Here is a 13,938-nt window from a genome sequence, read left to right as displayed (position 1 = left end):
GCTTCTATTGACTTCAATGGAAGCTGTCCTGCGGGATCCACAGAAAAATAGAGCATGCTGAAATCAGCATCAGCATGCTTTTAACTGTTTTGCGGATGCTAATGCATCCCAATGGGCGGCTTGATTTGCGGATGCGACGCGCAGGTTCCCCATTGCTTTCTATGGAGAATGTGTTTACTAAAAAGAGTGGTGAAAAGTTGGTAGCATTTAAATTTATTGGTAATCTAATAACCTATGCATTGACATGTGTAAAGGCCCTTTTACACGGGCCGATAGTCGCCTGAATGCTCATTGGCCAGTAGGAATATGCCAGCGATCAGCCTATGGACAAGCAAACAAAATCATCAGCAGCACATCTCCCAGTGTAAACAGAGGGATGTGCTGACTGCAATGGTCATCTGTATGCGGACAACCAATTGTAGTAACGGTTGTCTGCCAGTGTGAAAACTACATATGGTAGAAAACGGCGTGTCAGTCGCTGCTCAGGCAAGAATCAGGCCTTTCAGTGCAGAGCAGATTAAACATGCAAAGATTTTCAATTGTGACATTTTTGTTAAATAGCCTAATGAAGAGGCTATCAAATGCACAGACCACCAGATGGTGAGATACTCATGAGTACCAATCAGTTATGGCTTGCAAAGCCTCTTGATGTTCCCAGAATAGCGTCTTCACATCTTTTTTGCAAGATCTCTAAACTTCTCTGCTTTCTATTTTGGAGTCTAATCTGCAGGCTCTGCGCCTGTTTTGCATGGTTTTAATTGAGACTCTAACCGGATACTTATTAATCACTGTGAACTGTAGAGCGAAGAAAGGCTTGAGGTAGCACAAGACAGAACGACCCCCTCGCACAATCAGAGATCACCGCAGAAAACGTCTAGGAAGCCCAAGGCTGCAGTCTGTAGGGTGACGCTGCTGGACTCTTCCCACTATGAATGTGAAGTGGAGGTAAGAAATAAATGCAGCCGGTAAGGGGTTAAACAAATAAGACAGGAGAACTTGAGTGACTCGATTGCTTACATCTCAGATCAATATCGTGAAGGCTCTTTTGTCTGATGACTTCTTGTGTTTCAGAAACATGCCAGGGGGCAAGTCCTGTTTGATACAGTATGTGAACACCTCAACTTGCTGGAGAAAGACTACTTTGGTCTTACGTTCTGTGACACCGACAGTCAGAAGGTAATGCAGGTAGAGTCCACGAATGATATCGGGATGGGATCTTACAAGAGTGCAACAATTCATCCACCTACCAGCTATCCATCCTTGATGGCCCCGACTAAAGCTAACAGAACTAATGTCAAGTAGTTTAAGTTCCCACACCCTCCAAATTGAGTACCATAGATTAAAAACAAAAAAGCCCCAAAAAACATTTTCTGCAAACTTTTTGAAAAAATGCACAATAGACTAAGAGCCCTTTTACATGGGACGACTGTCGAGCGATTACACACCTACTTGTTTTGTGAATGTAGGTGGAGCGCGCCAGAGATCTCTTCTGCTGCCCGTCTCCATTCAAAGTAAATAGGCAGTTGTTGTATGACGAACAATAAGCAAACCAATTATCGTTCAATCGTTGGACGTATTTACACTGAACAATTCTCGCCCAATCCAGTGATCAGCTGAATGATAATTGTTCCATGTAAAAGGGCTGTAAGACTCAGAAGCGGCATCCATGCTCTGAAGCTTCGCAGGTCTTCCCATCCTAATCAATATATTGCTCTCTTGAGACCGCTTTGAACTCTTTCCACAAGTTGGTGTGCTTGCCAGATCTCAGGATGCACTTAACATCTTGCCGCTCTGTATGACTATCTTCCGTGACCTCACTGTATAGTTCCGGTAGTCATCAATGAAGTTGATGTCCATACTAGCAGGTCATTTCCTGTTTGCGGTTTCCCTTTGTTAAAAGGCTATTCCTATCTAAGATTTTTGTTATGATAAAGCTCCTTTGCATTACGACTCCCATAGAAGGGAAAGAGAGTTGCAGAGACAACGTAGAACAGTCCCTCCCTGTTCCTGTACTATGACAACCTCATACAAGGGAGTATTCCCATGATTGCCTCAGATGGGAATGAATGCCCCTTTAAAGGCGTTGTTCAGTTTAAAAAAAACTACTCATGCTCTATTAGGGAATTCTCAATTAATGGAGAGGGAGTCTTATGTTCAGATCCTTCATCTATTAGCCAGAGCAGAAAGTGGCTACAAGGAGCTGCACTCACTGCAAAGGACTGAGGATGTCCGTGCATTAGGGCTCTGCACACTGGCGAGGGCGATGTTGGGCCATGATTCACAGCCAGATATCGCCCTTGCAATCCTTTTGAAAACCCCTGGATGCGAGGCGTTTTCTCATGGAAACAGCCTTGTATCCCTGCGGAGGTTCCCTTCATCCCCGCCACGGCTGTCACAGCCGCGGCAGGGGATTGCAATGTTCTCCCATTGTTTTCAATGAAAACATGTGCTAACCACTGCATGTGATAGCCTCGCATGCCTGCAGGGCTGAGGGAATCCCCTGGTGGAGTTGTCACAGCCGCAGCAGGGGATCGCAATGTTCTCCCATTGATTTCAATGGGGTCAGCGCTGCTGCCGCCGTTCCCATTGAAAACAATGGATATCGCAAAAAGAAAGGAGATGCTGCAATTTTTTTTTTTTCACGCAGCATCGCAGGAGTGAAAATGAGAATGATACCAATGAAAATGATTGGTTTCGTAATGACACGTTTTCACTCACTCTCGTGTTGCAAGAAAAACGCACAATTTTCCCACCAGTGTGAAGGAGCCCATATAAGGACAGCTCACTGATTTAACAGATGCTTCGTTTAAAGGGGTCATTGCAAGTTTTGCACTTCCCTGTGCACGGGATCAGTGGGGATCTAACTGCTCGGACCCCCACCAATCACGAGAACAGGAGGCCTGTTTCCTTCCCTATGGATGAAGCGGTAGTTGAGCATGCACATTGCTGCTCAATTCATCTGTATGCAAGTGCTGGAGATTGCTAAGCGCCATCTTTGTTAACTCCCTAAGTCCCATACAGTAAAGCCGCTCCACAGAGATGAATGAAGGAGGATAAGTGCCTGATTGGTGGTGGTCCAACCGCTAAAACATTTAATCCCATCTTGTGGATAGGGGAAAAGTGTAAGGGTGCTTTTACACAAGCTGATCTGTTGGGCGCAGATGCGTGACAGGACATCCCAGCGATGATCGTTCCGTCACAATGTTACCAACATGGTGCAGCTATTAGTAACACTATTAATGATATTACCTCCATAATGCGCTCACCACCTCTATCTGCGTGTACACCCACATATTTCTAGAAACCACTACAGTGATTGCTTGCTTTCACCAGTAACACCGAGCTGCCGTGTGATTCTTCTCTACTAATATTACCACTTTGGTTTTACAGAACTGGCTGGATCCCTCCAAGGAAATTAAAAAACAGACCAGAAGTGAGTGTTACAACTCACACGTGACGTCATCTTCTCCTCACTTTCTCTTAGACAACTATCTTGCCTTTCACAACCGTCTTATTGTCTTTCCTTGAGGGTAAATGCACACGGACATTTAAAAAGTTGCGCCCAAGATCCTCAGGCACAACTCAGATCGGACAGCATACGGACATCCCATCCGGGACGGGCGCTGACCGATGTGTGGGACAGCGCACAACGACATGTATTATTTTCTTCCGTGATTCGGACAAGAATAGGACATGCTGCGATTCTTTTTACTTGGACTGAGTAGAAAAAAAGCTCATTTGGATATACTCATTCAAATGAATAGGTGCTGTTTCCATCCGAATTTCAGGCGTTTTTTTTTTTACTTGAATCAGACGGAAAAACCGTCCGTGTGCATGTACCCTTATAATGATGATGTCTTCTCCATCTACATACTTCTTTCTCCTCTTTATAAACACATTACTCCTCGTCCGGTATGCCAGGTTGGTCTACTCCTCTAACCGTCTCTACTTGTCTCTTCAGGCGGTCCCTGGACATTTGGTTTCACGGTGAAGTTTTATCCTCCTGACCCGGCTCAACTTACAGAAGACATCACAAGGTGTGAGGCATTTAACAATGCTGGCGCAGATGGGGTCTAGGAGGATGTGGCAATGACTGTGAAAGAACAGATAAGCTACTTTTCATTTTAAGGAAACCTTTTTGGATAAAACTGAAACCCCAAAATCAATGGAATCCATTCTAGTCTCTTGGGTACCTTCTCACAGCATGTCCACAATGGACATCCCCCAGCAATTACACACTAAAAATGCAGTGACCAGACATGCACCTAAATGCTGTATATTTGATCACGGATATACATGCAGAAATGCAGTGGATTTTAACCCTTTGTATTTCAAGGTTTGCAATCCGGAGCATAAATAGACATTTAAAATCTACAGCTTTTTTCAAGAACGGCATGTGAAGATTTTTGAAGTTTCCTCCACATGGCTTATACTGTAAATTCTGCAGCATTTCAGCCATGTGTGAAGAGAGCCTTAGTGTCAAAAGATACTGTTAAGGGCTTATTCAGACGACCGTATATCGGCCGCGTATTTACGCCGGCCGATATACGGTGTCCTTCTCTGCAGGGGGAGGAGGCTGGAAGAGCCAGGAGCAGTGCTCTAAACTCCCGCTCCCTCTCCGCCAGCTCTCCACCCCTCTGCACTGTTTGCAATGAGGGGAGGCGGGATGGGGGTGGAGCTAATTACCAGAACTTGGCTCCGCCCTCTCATTGCAAATAGTGCAGAGGGGCGGAGAGGGTTGTGGAGAGGGGGCAGGAGCTCAGTGCACTGCTCCCGGCTCTTCCAGCCTCCTCCCCCTGCAGAGAGAGACGGCATGAATACCCAGCCGATATACGGTCGTCTCATGTTTGCGCATGTTTTTTTGCGTGCGTGAAATTATTGATTTCAGTGGGTTCGTTCTCATGAGCATGTTTCTCGCGCACAATATCGCGTTTTATGCAGAAAGCTGCCATAGAAGTCTATGATGGATTTTAAAAAAATCAAGGAGAAGGGTGTGACCCTGTGGACAACCCTTGTTCACGTGTAAAAAGGCAATTAGTAGCCAAAGCATTATCGTTTCTTAACATGGTACAGACTTGTCTATGGGTTCCAGTACACGCTGCAGATCTCTGCAGCAAATGCAATGCGGATCTCTACTAAATGCCAGGCAGCACTTGGACTTACCAACTGGTACAATGGCCAGTTTAGGTGCTGCCCATCAATCAGTGAAGATCTGAATGCGTTTACAGCACAGATCCGCAGTGTGTAGGTCACCCTGGTGCTGCTAGTGGCTAACGCTTGGAATTGACCTTTAATTGCCAGGATGCACTCGGGCTTCCAATTTGAGCCCGGCAACTAGCGGTCAATTGCAAATGTCATTGGCCTCTAATGCTTATATAACAGTACCTCTACTGAAGATTTCACGGTCCAAACTAATAGCTATTAACGACCTTTAGACCCGTTATAGGTTTTCAAGAGTATGTAAACCTTCTTCTATACTGTGGATATTGGGTAAACTGTCTGGCAATCAGTGACCAACAAATCAAAGATTAGTGATTCTGAGATGATGCCGGTTCATGAAACCCTCATTTATATTCATGAGCTCTATTTTGCTGTTTAAGAGCATATTCAGTTGAAAGTAGGTTGCTTAGCAACACCAGGGATTCCGCTTTTACTGACTATAATAAGCACCTGTAGTGCATATGCGCCTATAGATCATAACATTGCAAAGTTCTGTTTATATAGGCAGAGCTGTATACCAGTCGAAGCAAGTATAATCAAAGCTCTACCCAATGTGGTGACACAATATAATAAAGAGCGGAGTAGCAAAAACAGATTTCAATGGATGGGAAAATACAGAAGCATCCGTAATAATACTACTGAGCTAGCAAAGTATGTTATAGCTTAAATAGCCAGCACAGGTCAGTCCCCATACTGCCCCTGCGTAATAAGTAATGGGCATATATGGAAGGATAGTCTGTTTGGTATATAGAGGTCATTATAAAACAAAACATTGCAGCTTATAATAAGGCTGTTAGAAAGCTTTACTAAATGAATCGTAGGAACCTAGAATTTGGTGGAATGAGAACCTGTATCTGCTGTGATTGTGTATCTGACAGGGTGTATAACTGTTGCTAGGTAACACAAATGACCTCACACTCCCTCGCTCGCTTTTGTGCTCTGACACATCCATTTCTGCGAGCTGCATTTACTTTGCAACTTGCTGGGCAGATCACAGCGCTCTCAGGTTATGTGATTATATTCTAGATTAATGCAAAGTACCAATCAGGGCTTGGGGGAAAAAACATTTTATTTCAAATTGGTAGGTAACTGGAACGGCAAATGTTTATTTTTGCAACATAATGTCTCCCGTCTATTTATTTGCTTTTAAGGACAAATCTAGCAGAAACAGCCAATGTAGCTGCTTTTAAATCCATGGAGAGGGGCAGCTCAGGTTACCATCCGTATGGATGAAGTGAACCTGCTGGGCTGAGGGTTATGATTAGAGATGAGCGAGCGTACTCGGAAAAGCACTAATCGCTCGAGTAATTTGCTTTATCCGAGTATCGCTGTGCTCGTCCCTGAAGATTCGGGTGTCGCTGCGGCTGACAGGTGAGTCGCAGCGGGGAGCAGGGGAGAGCGGGCGGGAGAGAGGGAGAGAAAGATCTTACCTCCGTTCCTCCCCGCTCTCCCCTGCAGCTTCCCGCTCCGTGCCGGCACCCGAATCTTCAGGGACGAGCACAGCGATACTCGGATAAAGCAAATTACTCGAGCGAGTAGTGCTTTTCCGAGTACGCTCGCTCATCTCTAGTTATGATCAACGCCCAATCTTAATTAGCGTATTATCGGTCAATCATCCAGGCGGCTGCAGCGTGAGGGAAAGAAAATACGCTGAAGCGTGGAAATCCGACAATCGGCAGAAATCCTCGGAATGACTGCTGATGCTTAAATAGAGCCGGCTGTCTTCTTTTCCCAGCATTGGACACAGCTAAACCCCCTCCCTTGTTTTTTCAGCTTTCATTGTCCCAAGTCTATGGGAGCTTCCAGTGTATCTCGGCAAAAGATAGGACAAGATCTATATTTTGATGCAGCACCCAAAAATCATTCATCTGAATGAATACATTGGAATGCAATGCTTCAGATGGTCGCAATTTTTTGACGCGGCTACAATAGCTGCATGTATACTTTCATGTGAATAAGGCCTTAGGCTCAGGTCGGTTTGGAACACATTATAGTCAGTGGGCTTTAACGGGTGTAGTTCGTTTCCAACACAGAATGGATCCGTTCACGCTTGGCATCGTGTTGTCATGTTCCCATTACAGAACAGACAAATGCCAAATGTAAGTGTGAACCCAGCCTTACACGCACAATATATACAAATGCTGAACTGAAGTGCACTTGGACATACCATCTAACTGGCTATATAAAGGAATGAAAAGATGGATTTTTTAAATCCATAAATTGGGCTGCCCCTCTCCTTCGATGTCAACCTAAGTAACCATCTATTCCTTATGCCAGCCCAGGCTATAACTGTTGGCTGACGCCATGCACAGCCTACTTCTATGAAGGCTGGAGGCCTCTGCTGCCAAGCGCCCAGCTCATTTCCACCTCAACATTGGGTGAGGGTCCTGCACCCCCACAGATACTAGACTAGTAGTAAGTGGTTCCCCAACATACAATATTAATAGGTTCCGGGATGACCATTGTATGTTGAAACCATTACTCTGTGGCTAACGGGTTCTGAAGCCTTCAAAACGTCACCCAAAAGTAGTATAAAATGAGGATTAATCAAAGTTAAGCAAATGACTAATACAGATAAAGCAAAGTCCTTACAGATAACAGAAAGAGCTGCTGGAAGCTGGAAATCACTTTCTATGTGATTACAGGAGCCTCTTCAGGGTCAATTGGGGGAACACACAATGCACCAGAAAAATAAAATGTAGCTGCCCTTACCTGGTGCCAAAGAATCAACTCAGCTTGGCACAGATAAACGGCATATATAAAACGTGTAGTATTACACTATACCGTAGAGAGGTGCTACTAGGCAGCCAACCAGTGCATGCACTTCAGTAATGCTGATCGGCAGGGTTTTCCATCACAATGCACATTCTGGAGATCCGGACGGTCTGTGACATTGTATGTGGAGTCTGGTTTTAAATGGCAATGACTTGGGAAAGACCATCGTATGTTGAAAATATTGTAAACTGAGGTCATTGTAACTGGAGAGGGAGCGGAAGCTCAGAGCACTGCTCCCAGCTCTTCCAGCCCCCCCCCCTTCAGAGAGGTACGCCGTATACCGGCCGGGCGTGAATACCTGGTCGATATACAGTTGTCTCAATAAGCCCTTACTTTGCAGCATTTTTTCCACACCTGCCTAAAACCTTTGCACAGTACTGTAGTTCTGGTGGGGGTATGTCGCAGAAGCTGACATTTTAATATTTTGCTTTACAAATAAAGTGTGTGTCGGTCTCTTCTATACACAATTCGTATTTACAACTATAATTAGCATAAATTCCAGGAATAGTTTCCTCTAAATACTTTTTATATAGATTTGATTGTAATTATAAAACATTGCAGATAACGATCTAGGAGATGGCTCACTTAAGTTGTATACTTCTTTGCTGCTTCTTTTATTTGTTTGCCAAGTGTCTTCAGATAATTACCTGTTATTACTGAATCGTTTGCTTCCCATATTAAATACAGTACATTTTGTTCTAAAAAGATCAGTGTGACATCATAAAGTTCTATGATACCTAATCAGGATTAGGCCCCATTCACTTGGTCGTATATTTGGGCCGTGTGCTGGTCATGCATTCCACAGACAGCACACGGCCTGATAACAGTCTATCAGGCCATTCGCATGCCTGGAGCAGAATATGACATGCAATGTGCAGGGTCTCTGGACATCGGACAGCACACCGATGGGAGTCCATGTGCTGTCCAATGCGAGATGTGTCGAGTTTCTTGAGCGTAGCTCACATATGGCCATATGATTTGGGCCATAAAGTGGCTTCAGACGTTTTGATAATCCACCATTATGCTCAGCAATGAGCAGCGGTAGCAGTAGGTGTCACATCCATGTGCATAATGCAAGGATTTCCAACTGATGGAAAAATAGTCTCAAGCTCTTTAAAGCAATCCTCCAGTTTCAGAATGGCAGATACAGTATATCACCTGCTGGTGTTCTTCTCTGCTCCTTCAATCCGCTGGTTTGGGGTCCTGTTAACAGCTATCCAAGATGGCGACTTCATTTTCCTACCTGCCTAATGCATATTGTGCACTGCTCTCCCATTGGCCAGAATTGGTGATGTGAGTAGTGCTGGCCAATCAGAGCATGTATAGTGCGTTGGTAGTCTAACACTACCAATGCATTGTGGAGATTAGATAGTCTAAAGATTCTGTTGGCCATCCTGAACAGCAGTAGATCAAAGGGGCATCAGCACAGAAGACCCACCACACATACCCTGTTTCCCTGAAAATAAGACAGGGTCTTATATTAATTTTTGCTCCAAAAGCTTTTACTTTTTTACATGTGTAGCTGCCTGGACACTATTTAAATTGACTTTTTATTAACTGTGATTTGGGTGTATTTTTGGCGTAGGTGTTATATTTCAAGCATCATTAAAAATACTGAAAAATCATGCTAGGGCTTGTTTTCGGGGTAGGTCTTATTTTCAGTAAAGCAGGGTAACATAATTGTGTCTCTCTGGTTCTAGGTTTATTACTACAAATGAAACTATTTTCCAACATGTATGACTAGTTGTCAACTAGGTGTCTAAGTTACATTTTTACTTAGTTCTACTTCAGCAAATTCTGCATCTGAATGCAGTCTAATATATGCGAACTAGCGGTGACAATTATGGTTAGTAATATCTAAACTCCAACCTCAAATCTTCCATTGTTTTCCTAATGTGTTGTGGCAGGTATTATCTGTGCCTACAGTTACGTGCCGACATCATCAGTGGGCGTCTACCCTGTTCCTTTGTCACTCATGCCCTACTGGGGTCTTATACCGTACAAGCTGAGCTTGGTGACTATGACCCCGAGGAAAATCAAGGGAATTATGTGAGTGAACTTCGATTCTCTCCTAATCAGACAAGAGAGCTGGAGGAAAGAGTGATGGAACTACACAAAACATACAGGTAACTACACTAAGAGACCGGGGGGCAGCAATCAGGTTGACTATTTATACCACTACAGTATATACATCTGTATTACAGGTTGAGTGAACTAATTTACTTATATAGTACTGGTCCTGAGTGAGGTGTAATATTCCAGAGCTGCATTCATAATTCTGCTGGTTGCTACTAGAACAAGTTCCAGGCTTGTTGGCAGACACATTTCTACCAGCTTAGCCTGTAGTCACACTTCGTTTTGCCTTAAGTTTTGATTAAGTTCACTTTCAACTTTTTATGTAGTGGCTCAAGAAAACTGGAGTCTGCCTGCATAGGACAGGTAAATCCTAGAATGGCCTCCCCTGACATTGAAACCAAGGTCCAAATGTAAACATACTGCGAGTTCCCTACTATAATGATTCATTAATGACCACTTCACCCTGCAGCAGCAGCTGACTTGTATACAGCAATACTAGCTGTATAATACGTTATGCAGATTTTGCATAGATCCCCAGATTCGCATGCGTCACTCCCTTCTCGGCTAATGATGGTACTTACTTAAATGCACATTCAATACTTGCACTGCACACCAAAGCAAAATGACCGCCATTCCCCAGTGCTGCAGGGAGGACAGCAAGGTCAGTGTTTAGTCGTGCCATGCCAGGTGAGACGGATACAGAGGAACTGAGTCTCCTCTGCAAACAATGAAGATCCTCTGTGTAGCAGTGAAGTTGGAAGTTCTATACCTTACCCCCGCAGATGCTGTATCATGTGATAGGGGAACACTGCTCCCCATTGTCTATCATGTGTCACTGACAAGGACTGCAATTATCTGCATGGAAGAACAAGCTTTCTGAAGAGTCTGACACCGTCCTTTACAGATAACTTCCGTGATAAGCCATGTGTCATGTGCTGCTGTCCCTGATATGACAGTGGGCTTGAAGACGCATTACAATGTAAAGCCCTCACCGTCCAATTTCTATTATGTGTTTGTTTATATATTTTTTTATCAGAGGGATGACTCCAGCTGAGGCCGAAATTCATTTTCTAGAAAATGCCAAGAAGCTGTCAATGTACGGAGTAGATCTACACCATGCCAAGGTAATGGGATACAGAGCTTGTTCTGAAGTGTCCATTCATGCCTACAGCATGCGGCTCGTGGACAGTAGGGAATGGCTGCGTTGCTACTTGGGTTAAAGCCTTCAGCCATGTAAGAGATATGCTTTGGGTGTTGGATGAATATACTCTATTTTAAGGAACTGCTTAAATAACTATTATTATTATTACTGAATTTCATTAAAAAAATGGCAACAATTCCTTTGCTGCCCTGCAATTTGGTCATCGGACCTTTAAGGGCCCTATCCACAGAATAGGGAATAAACATCTGATTGGTAAAGGTCCAACCTCTGGGACCACCACTGATCGTGACAACAGGGCTTCCAAAGGTCCTTGAATGAATGGAGCATTGGTAGAGCATGTGTGTTGCTGCACCATTTCATTTCAACGGGACTGCCGGAAATAAATGATCACTCAAAGGGGGGTTCCCACAACTTAAAACTGCTTCACAAGCCCCCTGTCCTTCCTGGCTGCTGCTGTCCAGGACATGTGACAGCTGCAGCCAGTCACAGGCTATAGAAGGTCACTGCTGTGGCCAGTGATTGGCTGCAGTAGTCTAAGGTCCTGGACAGCAGCAACAAGGAAGGACAGAGTGGTTGTCAAGCAATTTTAAGTAATGTGAAAACACCTTTAAACTCAGCTGTCTCTGGCCGTCCCATTGAAATGCATGCACATGTGCGACCTTTACTGCATTCATTCTGGGACCTTTGGGACCCCATTCTCGTGGTCACTGGGAATCCCAGCAGCCGGACCCCACCAATGACATGGACAGGGTATAACTACATTAGGTGGGGCAGTCCCTTCAAAAGTACAGGACTTTTACTATTGATGACCTATCTTCAGGTGATGGTCAGGAGTCTACTGCTCAAAATCCATGCTGATCAGCTAATTGCCAGGCCCGCTGTCAGACTGTACAGCGCTGGAAGCAATTAGCGCTGTCTATTGCAGTGGCCGGTTTTGGTATTACAAGCACAGCTACCACTGAATTCAGTGGGAATTGTGCCTGCAGTACCAAACTGGGTGGCTGCCAAACGGACTGTCCACTTCTTATCTTATCTATACTGACAGCAGGCAGGGCAATCAGCTACTTGGCAGGGATCCCCAGCAGCAGACCCCCGCCATTCAACTATTGATGACATATACTGATAATAGTAAAAGTCCCATAAAACAGCCTATAATCTGCTGAGATGCAGACAAGGAGGCCGCAGTGCAATTCTAAGACCTTGCAACAGTTCCTACTTCAGGGGTGGTTCTAATAATAATATTATATAAGTGAGTTGCTAGTTAAGCATCTTTGAAGGGTTGTGTAAGATTAGAAAAAAGGACTATCCTTTCTTAAAAACACCGCCATTCTTCTCCATGGGCTGTGTCTGGTATTGCAGCTTATCCCCATTCAAGTGCATGGGCTAAGCTGCAGTACGTTCCACAGCGGGATTACCTGACGTATCCTGTTCTGACCTGATTTTGCGTTTGCTCTGCAGGACTCTGAAGGTATAGATATAATGCTGGGAGTTTGTGCCAATGGGCTCCTGATCTATAGAGACAGGTTGCGAATAAACCGGTTTGCCTGGCCCAAAATCTTGAAGATTTCATACAAAAGAAGCAACTTTTACATTAAGATCCGACCAGGGGAGGTGAGTGACGTGCCAAGTATCATGGAAAGAAATACTGTATATATGAATAGCGTTGGTGGGACATCATTTCTGTAGATTCCATATGGAGACTTTCTGCTGTATTTGGAGTAATACCCATATCATCTCTTGTAGTATGAGCAGTTTGAAAGCACTATTGGATTCAAGCTACCAAATCACAGAGCTGCCAAGCGTCTTTGGAAGGTCTGCATAGAACATCACACATTTTTCAGGTTAGTATTGGCATTTCCACGCCATGGAGGAGAGGACTATGGTCATTCCGTTGTATTATCTCATTTACGGTTACCCAATATATTACATGCATGACACTGGCTCTGCTCATATTTGTGCCATATACAAGTGTAACAGACCCCTAGCATAGCAAGCTACGTTATCCCACCCACCAAACAAAACCTGGCAGGGCGGATACTTAAGATATCTTCACACAGGAGACAACTGGGTGAATAATCAAACGATAGAGCAAATTCAAACGATAGTCGTTCAGTGTAAACATGGCCACCGATAGAGTGACGTCCGAAAAGTTGCCATTCGTTCTGTTTCAGCCTGCCAAAAAAAATAGTCGTTGGTTGATCAAAAGTCGATTGGTGTAAAGTCACAGTCGTTCGTGTTTAAAAACATCCAAAGAACGATATCGTGGGCAAACAACTAGTGAACAATCATCACTCCGTGGAACAGCAAATAAACGACTGTTCTTCGTACGCTTCCAAAGACTTGACTGAGCAAAAAAAGTTGCTCCGTGTAAAAGAACCTCAAGTGACGCCAACTGATGGCCATAAAATAATCTCATTGAACACGATTGGGACAACAACCAAAACTCTTCTTTACATTTTTCTGTATAAATGAGAATGCAAAATAACAGAGACAAATGCTTGCAGGGAAATGACTAACTTTACATGAAGTATAGCCATAATCCAACCAACAAGCCATATGTATCTGGCCATTGAAGGCTACAGATCTTACTATATGTAAATGTATTAGCCTTATGGTCCATTTACACGGGATGAGCTGTTGGGCAATCTATGCCTGGCGGCTCTTCCCTGTGATGCTCGCTCCTGTGTTGTTACATAGGAGTAAGT

At 44.2% G+C, this 13,938-nt stretch overlaps 1 protein-coding gene across 4 annotated transcripts in view; it reads left to right on the top strand.

Moving 5' to 3' along the window:
- The window catches only part of EPB41L1 (erythrocyte membrane protein band 4.1 like 1), a 129,715-nt gene that overhangs the window by 78,335 nt on the left and 37,442 nt on the right, over positions 1 to 13,938 (top strand). For 2 of the 4 annotated variants that reach the window (XM_066587807.1, XM_066587808.1), the window contains exons 4-11: positions 802 to 945; positions 1,072 to 1,176; positions 3,391 to 3,433; positions 3,962 to 4,037; positions 9,903 to 10,121; positions 11,108 to 11,195; positions 12,692 to 12,844; positions 12,977 to 13,074. In XM_066587807.1, the coding sequence (XP_066443904.1) occupies positions 802 to 945; positions 1,072 to 1,176; positions 3,391 to 3,433; positions 3,962 to 4,037; positions 9,903 to 10,121; positions 11,108 to 11,195; positions 12,692 to 12,844; positions 12,977 to 13,074 (926 nt within the window). Of the gene's footprint in view, positions 1 to 801; positions 946 to 1,071; positions 1,186 to 3,390; positions 3,434 to 3,961; positions 4,038 to 9,902; positions 10,122 to 11,107; positions 11,196 to 12,691; positions 12,845 to 12,976; positions 13,075 to 13,938 lie in introns of all 4 variants that reach the window. The other 2 variants (XM_066587805.1, XM_066587806.1) reach the window with 1 other exon arrangement.

The sequence above is a fragment of the Eleutherodactylus coqui genome, chromosome 13 (genome assembly GCF_035609145.1).
Source record: "Eleutherodactylus coqui strain aEleCoq1 chromosome 13, aEleCoq1.hap1, whole genome shotgun sequence".
NCBI classification, from domain to species: Eukaryota; Metazoa; Chordata; class Amphibia; order Anura; family Eleutherodactylidae; genus Eleutherodactylus; species Eleutherodactylus coqui.
This window is presented reverse-complemented; position numbering and strand designations above follow the sequence as displayed.